The 9,808-nt window shown below is 35.0% G+C and overlaps 1 protein-coding gene across 17 annotated transcripts in view; it reads left to right on the forward strand.

Annotated features, from left to right (window-relative positions):
- LOC108732440 (zinc finger protein 37) overlaps positions 1-9,808 on the forward strand; it is a 190,593-nt gene that overhangs the window by 154,132 nt on the left and 26,653 nt on the right. For 8 of the 17 annotated variants that reach the window (XM_025978372.1, XM_025978368.1, XM_025978373.1 and 5 more), the window contains 2 exons: positions 7,836-8,029; positions 8,968-8,997. In XM_025978372.1, coding sequence (XP_025834157.1) covers positions 7,836-8,029; positions 8,968-8,997 — 224 coding nt within the window. The remainder of the gene's footprint in view (positions 1-7,835; positions 8,030-8,967; positions 8,998-9,808) is intronic. The other 9 variants (XM_025978374.1, XM_025978375.1, XM_025978376.1 and 6 more) reach the window with 5 other exon arrangements.

A 9,808-nucleotide genomic window follows, 5' to 3' on the forward strand; every position in this document is an offset into this window, starting at 1 on the left:
GGACAAATGTGTAGATATATGACTTTTCGAAAGTAGAAAAAGGACTAGAGTTTTGTCAAATGATGTAAGGGTTTCTTTGATATACTTTTGATTAAATAGAATCTATAATTAATAATCAGGAATTTCCAGTTGGAAATAAACAATTGTAAAAAATGGAAGGGCGTAACTAAAAGTCTATATTCAGATGTATAGTTAGTTGCATGCATTTTAATATAAAGAGACGATTCAGCTGGAATAAAAGACTGAAAAAATAGAATACTCTCCCAATAACTCAAGGAACATCGGTTACAAAGGTCATACTTTACTTGTTACCCTATAAATAGTTATATGCTGTAGATAATCTTATTTTCACTAAAACTGTTTTTACAAATAAGTGAATATCCTTTTTGTATATCTTCAAGCAAGAAAGTGTCCCGTTTATTTAGCAGCATTATTATTATGTATGTTTATATTAAGATAACGTAAGAAGAAGAAAATTATTTAATATCGTATGTCAAACGTTCGTTTTATTTTCGTCGAATGTTCATCACAGCCGATAATATTGCAAAAATTCCTGGGTATTTTTTTTTCGAAATATCCGAGTCCGACAGCGTCTTGCCCCGGCGAAAATCCTCAACGCCACCCTCCGTTTTAATCCGTCGATATTCTGTCCAATAAAACTAATAACTCCTTTATTAAAAAACTGTCGCCGAATGGAAGAAAGAATTTTGCCGAATTAAAACTTCCATTATCCGATCCAAATTGGCCGTGAACTTCTTTTCACATTTTTAATATAAGAGGAACCAGTTCGATACCGAAATTGCGAAGGGAAACTCTTCTTTTATTAAAAAAACAAATCGAAAAGTCATTTAAGACGTTACCATTCCGAGGGGTTCGAGAATCAAAAGAAACACAAAAAGAGTAGAACGTTTCTCATATTTTTAAGTATATTGGCCCTGCACTAAGGCCTTGAGGAACTCCATTTTAGTCTATTAATACTTATATCTACACAAGTATGTATTGATATTAAATCCTAAATAATCTCACTGCCACTTTTCCTTAACAAAATGCCTGTCCAATCCGTTGTACATTGTGGATTTAGCTTTAATTTTCTCTACACTTTCAATAATAACCAATTGTAATATTTTCCTGGATGTCTAACTGTTAGAAATTATTGTTCGTGATTCTATATAACATATGCAATTTGAATAGTACTTACAATGAACCTGCCCTTTGCAGCAGTTACCATGAGTTCATATATACAATTATTTAATTTAAGAGATGCATTATTGGGGTGAATGAATCCACAACATTTGGGTACCGTGTAAACATTAATCACAGATAGTGTTAGTGACTTACAAGAGCCCATACACAAGCACAACTGAAATTGACCATTTGGAAGTTTTAGTATTATGTTGTAGTCGATTTCACGTCGCACACTACTACTTTTTCATTCTTTTTCTGATAATAAATTTACTTAACAACATTTGTCGATTGTTTAGTCAGACGCTTGTAAACCATTTTTAATAACATTATAATTTAAATTATCTAAATGAATCAATTTTAACAATGTTTTAAATGTTTTACACCTTGAGCCTGACCACTCGAAATTGTCATAAAGTTAAAAAACCATTTAAAATGTTTAAAAGTACGTATTTACTTGTGTAGGTAATAAACAGATGTTGTTTAAACTTAAACCTACATTTTTACCTATTGATAAACCTTCAGCTATGGCATAATACTATTCTAAAACCACTGGTTACATTTGATGCAGTTTTTACTGTTAAGTACAGTACCTATTAATCTTCAAAAGTCCTAATTTAAATTTTGTATAATAGCAGGGCGGCACAGTACCTTCTGTAATTTCTCTACTTCTAATATGAATCTAACTATCCTGAGAAAGTGTCCTGCCAACCTCTATGTCGCCTATTTCTTATCGACTTCCATAGAGTCCTTTGTTCTCCTAATATTTCTAATAGCTCCTCATTTCTAACCTTCTCTATCCTCATCATTCGCCTGTAACATCACATTTCGAACGCTTTGTATCAATTCGGGGCGTCGGTTTTCTTTCTGGTACCTAATTAGGTCGCCAAAATATCTAACATGTTTGGCAATGATAGATAAAATGAAATGTTAATTCGTAACAGAAAAAGAGCCAATCGGTGGGCTGCAAGAGAACTCGCACTCTAGATTTTCCTACTTTCATTTCAACCATAAATATTTAAAAGGAAACGAATAAATTCCGAGTTGGATCGAAGCAGGCCGCGTATGTAAATGGTGCACAATGTGTTCTTCACGAGGGATATAAATTTCGTAAGTAAGAAAGGGTTGCTGCTCCGCGCGTATACAGAAAAAATTCAACGAAAACAGATAAAAAAAAACACGTGTATACGCTCACGCAACAACATTGTCCTCTCCGACAAACATATGCCGGTTACGACAACGTCTTCCTATACACTCTTACACACATGTGCACTTGACGTAGAGGCAACGGTCAGGCAATCGCACGAAGTTATAATAAATTTTCGTTCAAAAAAGCGTTGCTTTCAGGGTGGGAGTAGTCAAATAGAAATACTTACTAATATGCCCAGTTTTACCCTATTCGTAATTAAAAGTCCGATTACCTGATTTTTAGTTTTTATGAGATTTACTTTTAAAATTTGTTTTCTGTACGTTTCTAAAACTTTGAAAGTAATATAAGTAGGTACTAGATCAGAGCTAAGTACCGAAAGCCAGCAATTTGTGCTTGAAAATGTGCTTCTAGTCCTTTCTACTAGTGTTCAAGGATTGGTTGACGAACTACCTTATAAAAGTACTTTATAATTTGTATTTCAGAAGGTTTCAAGCCCTGTCAAAGTGATTCAAGCACATGGAGCTTTGAACTTTTAATTACTTTTCGAAAAAATTGATAATAATTCGAAGTTCTTATACGTAATTGTAATTTAAGGACTAAAGTAAGGAAGGGCATCAAGGAGCAACGTAAGAAAGGACTTTGGTCCTAATATTTTGAGCTTTTATGATGAAGGATTTGCTCAGATCAAGGATTCTGTAGTTGAACAAGGAAAGGACTGTAGTCCTAATATTTTGAGCTTTTGTGGTGAAGGATTTGCTCAGATCAAGGATTCTGTAGTTGAACAAGAACAAAGGTTATTAAGATAGAAAACAGAAATCCAATGGCTTGCTTCAAGATAAGACATATACTTTTCCACACTTAATTGTTCCTAGGATCAAAAAAGCAAAAAATTGTCGTACTATACTCTATAGAAGGTACAGGTACATAATTGAATATCATCAGTACATAATTGAATATCCGTATGTCTGAAGATGGTTTGAAGTAATTGTAATTGCAACTGAACTGAATTAAATTAAATAGATATTGCTGTTGTTGTTATTGCTTAAGCATGGTGCGGGAAGAGAAAGTGGTTCTTGAATTTCCACCTGAACGAGGAGGACGTGTAGCTGGACGTTCTTTCGCCGACTGTCCGCCAAGTCAACGCCAACAATGCGCGGAACAACGACGGTGTTGTACGGACTCCACACGTTAACAGAAACGGGCAAATTTCGAACATTTATCATACGCTTCAGCCTCGACTTTTAGTTTACGCGAAATCGAACGGCATCGCCTTGCACAAAACGACGCAATACTTACTTGTTTTGTTATGCAATCGAATTTAAAAAGTGACCGCAACAAGTGGGACTGATAGTAAATTCAACGTACTGCAAATTGATTTTGGAGAAAGGTCAAAGTTGACTAAACTTTTTTCAATTTTGTTCATAGAAGATGATTCTGATTAATTCGAACTTACTAAATTGGTTGGACACGCACCTCCACTCTTTCTTATCCTATGTCTAAAATAGAACATTAAACATTTCTAACTCTTCGTGCTTCTGATTTTGTCTCTAATTAGTCCTTCATGTCTCCAAAGGTGTTCTACCATCCTATCTCTTCCTTATTGAGCTCTCAAACTGAAGGCGGTCACCCGCCTCACCACCTTGACTCACTTCTTACATTTTATTTTCGATTACAATTATGCTCGCTATTTAAATAATTCTCAGATAAATAATCAACAAACTAAATGGAGAGTGTTCGGCTAGTAATTTTATGCATGGTTTATAGAAGTGGATATTTGCAGCCTTTAAAACCTCCCCTTTAGTTAAAAATTGTGGCTCTGTTAGTAGGGTAGGATGTACATAAGTCATAACTAACTCTGTATGCTGCATATGTCCCACTTTATTTGCCCATGATAACATGAAGCAGTATGAATAATAGAACATGTGCTATAAGTTGTTTAATAAAATAGGTTCACATACAATCGTTTAATAATGATACTACACCTTTCTATATGTAGTCGGTTGGAGTAACATGCGGCCGCTAAAGAATTATCTAAAGAGGAGTGCCCAGTGCCGTATGGGCCCCGCTGAAAAGGCAAAAGCAAGTGCCACAATAATAAAGTCGAGATATCGCTTTAGCCATCGGCCTGGTCAAGCCCTTTTTCCTTCTTTAGACGCAACCAAAATCGTGCACAACAGAGTGTTCACAATCCACCAAGACTTCGATAGTAACTACGCTTTTCTCTATATCTATGTATCTATCTGTCTCTCTGTGCGTAACTATATGACCTACGAACAACGTACTGTTCCTTATATATACTGAATAGCTAAACGAACACAAGTGTCGAAAATACTAACTTTTACTTATTTAAAACGTTTAAGATCAAACCCGAGTTTAGGATAAACTAGTTTTACGTAGGTCAAACCAGTCCATCCAAAGAACAATATAATGAACCAGTTTCCCCAATCCGAAATGGATTGTCTTCAATCTGTTACCGGTCCAACAATATTCCAGGATAAAGCGATAATGTGAACCAACTTCACCTAGTCCAAATGGGTTTTGTTCTAAATCCGTTACCTATCAAATCCTACTTCAAGATAAACTAGTATTGTCTAGGTCAAATCAGTTTATCCTAACAGTAATATTATGAACCAATTTTGCCTAGTCCGAACTGGTTTGTCCTGAATCTGTTACCGGTCAAACAATATTTCAGGATAAACCTGTTTATCCTAAGAGCGATAATGTGAACCAATTTCCCCTAGTCCAAATGGGTTTGTTCTAAATCCGTTACCAGTTAAAACATGTTTCAAGATAAACTAGTTTTGCCTAGGTCAAATCAGTTTATTCGAAGAGCAATATTATGCACCAGTTTAGACTAATCCAAACTGGATTGTCCTGAATCTGTCACCGGTCAAAAAATTTATCAGGATAAACCGGTTTACCCAAAGAGCGATAATGTGAACCAATTTCGCCTAGTCCAAATGGGTTTGTTCTAAATCCGTTACCAGTCAAATCCTACTTCAAGATAAACTAGTATTGTCTAGGTCAAACCAGTTTATCCTAACAGTAATATTATGAACCAGTTTAGACTAGTCCAAACTAGTTTGTCCTGAATCTGTTACCTGCCAAACAATATTTCAGGATAAACCGGTTTATCCAAAGAGCGATAATGTGAACCAATTTCACCTAGTCCCAATGGGTCTGTTCTAAATCCGTTACCAGACAAGCCTTATTTAAAGATAAACTAGTTTTGCCTAGACCAAACCAGTTTATATGAAGAGCAATATTATGAAGCAGTTTCGCCTAGTCCTAGTTACCAGTCAAACAATATTTAAGGATAATCTGGGTTTTCCTAGACCTAATTAGTATTTAAATTTCAAACCAGACCAACCTAAACTTACACAAAACTAGTTTATCCTGAAATCAGGTTTAACCGAAAGCACATCTTCTATTATATGTAGCTTGTAATGCAATACTCCTTAATACAGGTCAGCACCAGTTCAGCTTGGTTAATAAACTCCATGATATTTTAGTAGATGCCTATTGATATTGTCTCCACTGCACAAAATCGTCGCCAGTGGTCTATTTAATAAATAAAATGGAACGGTGATGATACGACAATAAAAACTAATTTAAGCATTCGATGTAGGTCGTGAAGGCCGATAACCCCGTTCAATTTTTACTTCGATGCTCGCATTTTATTCGACGACCCACAACAACAACAATAATAATGACGATACCACGCTAATGTCGGTGTGGAGTCACAGTGACCTGGTGAACTGAGACCAGACCAGCAGGAGGAAAGCAGATGCTACCGCCACGGCCCGGTTGATTCTTTCGATCGTCGTAACCCGTTCCGTTTGCACCCTCGCGGTTCAATTTTCGGCTTGATTTACTTGACCATATGCGTACGGTACCTGATGTGTTATTATTACCGTGGACGAAAAAAAGGGCCACAAAAAAGTCACTCTCATCGCGGAAGAACGGCCGATGTTAAACGGAGCCACGAATTAATTATTTATTTACATACTCACATCGACGTGTGACCGTATTATCGCGTATCTACACGCATGAATGTAGGTAGATACGTACGTATGCACACGACGAACGCTGACATCTAAAGGGTGGATAAATTACTTCCTTTATTCGATAAAAACAAATAATTATAATACTCACAGTTAAACGCTAACAAAACACATGTACTTACATGAATATTAAATAAACGACGAAGTGCTAGGGGATTTTAATCAAGAAATTGTATATACCATATCTGACGTAAGGCGTTTTGGTTTTAATGATGTGGCTCACTAAGTCTGGTTTAAAGGAAAATATATCATCATCATAAGGTCNGTTTCTTTGATATACTTTTGATTAAATAGAATCTATAATTAATAATCAGGAATTTCCAGTTGGAAATAAACAATTGTAAAAAATGGAAGGGCGTAACTAAAAGTCTATATTCAGATGTATAGTTAGTTGCATGCATTTTAATATAAAGAGACGATTCAGCTGGAATAAAAGACTGAAAAAATAGAATACTCTCCCAATAACTCAAGGAACATCGGTTACAAAGGTCATACTTTACTTGTTACCCTATAAATAGTTATATGCTGTAGATAATCTTATTTTCACTAAAACTGTTTTTACAAATAAGTGAATATCCTTTTTGTATATCTTCAAGCAAGAAAGTGTCCCGTTTATTTAGCAGCATTATTATTATGTATGTTTATATTAAGATAACGTAAGAAGAAGAAAATTATTTAATATCGTATGTCAAACGTTCGTTTTATTTTCGTCGAATGTTCATCACAGCCGATAATATTGCAAAAATTCCTGGGTATTTTTTTTTCGAAATATCCGAGTCCGACAGCGTCTTGCCCCGGCGAAAATCCTCAACGCCACCCTCCGTTTTAATCCGTCGATATTCTGTCCAATAAAACTAATAACTCCTTTATTAAAAAACTGTCGCCGAATGGAAGAAAGAATTTTGCCGAATTAAAACTTCCATTATCCGATCCAAATTGGCCGTGAACTTCTTTTCACATTTTTAATATAAGAGGAACCAGTTCGATACCGAAATTGCGAAGGGAAACTCTTCTTTTATTAAAAAAACAAATCGAAAAGTCATTTAAGACGTTACCATTCCGAGGGGTTCGAGAATCAAAAGAAACACAAAAAGAGTAGAACGTTTCTCATATTTTTAAGTATATTGGCCCTGCACTAAGGCCTTGAGGAACTCCATTTTAGTCTATTAATACTTATATCTACACAAGTATGTATTGATATTAAATCCTAAATAATCTCACTGCCACTTTTCCTTAACAAAATGCCTGTCCAATCCGTTGTACATTGTGGAATTCTATTTACAGCTTTTCAAGGTTACTAGTCAACAGTATCGGCCCGATTTTAGTCCCTTGCGGAACTCCATTCATTTGACTTCAACTTTCTTACGCCTATCAAGATATATTCTATATTCTACTATGTATGTATCCAAGGAAAATTAATAATTTTTTTTTTGGTACAGGTGAACGACCGTATAAGTGCCATCTACCAGACTGCGGCCGGGCCTTTATTCAACTATCGAATCTTCAGCAGCACCTTCGCAACCACGACGCGCAGGTGGAAAGGGCGAAAAACAGGCCCTTCCATTGCAACATATGCGGAAAGGGTTTCGCCACCGAGTCCAGTTTGCGAACGCATACTTCAAAAGTAAGCCATGTATGTACACACAGGTTTTTTTTATTATTTTCCTTTTACTAACCCTTGGTTAAATTTAATTTTTGTTTGGAAAGAAGGCGGTGTGCTTATTATCCCTTAAAAAAAATTTGCACGTTCAATAATACAAATAGATCATTTATTTTGTCTACAGGGTGAACGTGATTCCCTGATATTTTTAATAATGGTGAACAATGATAAAACCAATCATAGTAAAAAAAAAGAATGATTTTTACATCAAATAAAATTATACGTAAAATATATATTGACACCACCCAATTAACCCGATGGTCTTGAAAATTAAGTCTTTATCTTGGTTTTGTTGGTGTGGTTTTGCTGATCCGTAATATTTGTAAAGAAATATCAATCGTTTTTTCCTATCAAATTAAATAATATTGTATGGGGGCACACCACCTTCTCATTAACGTTTCTTAATTACATTTATAATTATTTAAACACGTTTAATTAGTATTTATGCTTTAATTTAATTTTAATGCTTTTTTTAAATATTATTTCATATTGTTTGAGTTTCAGTTTTATCGTTTTTATACAATAAATTATCACATTACTGTGACTTATAGACAAGTTTTAAGAACTATTATGAACGAACATTTATGGATTATAACTTACATTAATTATTATTTTAATCATAAGGTTTGATAAGAAATATGCCGGAACTATCGGTACTTCGCTGATAAATTTCAGTTATTAAAATAATGGCAAATCAAGTCCAAACAGATTATGTATGCGCAAAAGCTTATTAAGCAATAAAAAAAGATGCAAAAAAAATATATGGCATTCGCAAAAGCGTATTATATGTTGTTTTTTAATGAACGCAAAATAACTTAATAACAATTATAACTAATAATAACAATAACCATCAAGTATTTTTAATTAAAGAAATGTCCAAAATTCCGGTCTAAACTACTGTTTTGTTTTAGAAGGGGTCGCTGTGTGCCGCTGCATCTTTGGTATGACAATTTTATTTTAAATAGAATTAATTAATAGGCTCCAAATTAATAAATACAAAATTTCACACGATTCGGACCTTTTTCAGAAAAGTCGAGGAAATAAAGCACAAAATTAGGCCAAACCTTCGAATTTTTGTGCAGTAAGTCAGATAGAGATTTTCGGTTTATTGCATTCGATTTGTGGGACCGTCTACAAACTTTATAACCTGGGGTCCAGGGCGACCGTCATCAGGAGTTATGTTATGTTTAAATTCATTAAAAATCAATTGAAATTAGTTACTCGGAGGTTTTGAGGGTCGATGAACCCGAATATGCAATCGGGACGACCTCCGAGATGCCTGCGCCTCAGGACGACCGTCATACACGTCTTCATCAAGAGTTATGTTTTAAATTCATTAAAAATCAATTAAAATTAGTTACTCGAAGGTTTTGAGGGTCGATGAACCCGAATATGCAATCGGGACGACCTGAGCCTCAGGGCGACCGTTATACATGTCACCAGGAGTTATATTTTGAATTTATTAAAAATCAATTGAAATTAGTTACTCGGAGGTTTTGAGGGTCGATGAACCCGAATATGCAATCGGGACGACCTCCGAGATGCCTGCGCCTCAGGACGACCGTCATACACGTCTTCATCAAGAGTTATGTTTTAAATTCATTAAAAATCAATTAAAATTAGTTACTCGAAGGTTTTGAGGGTCGATGAACCCGAATATGCAATCGGGACGACCTGAGCCTCAGGGCGACCGTTATACATGTCACCAGGAGTTATATTTTGAATTTATTAAAAATCAATTGAAATTAGTTA

The sequence above is a fragment of the Agrilus planipennis genome, unplaced genomic scaffold, assembly GCF_000699045.2.
Source record: "Agrilus planipennis isolate EAB-ADULT unplaced genomic scaffold, Apla_2.0 scaffold6, whole genome shotgun sequence".
NCBI classification, from domain to species: Eukaryota; Metazoa; Arthropoda; class Insecta; order Coleoptera; family Buprestidae; genus Agrilus; species Agrilus planipennis.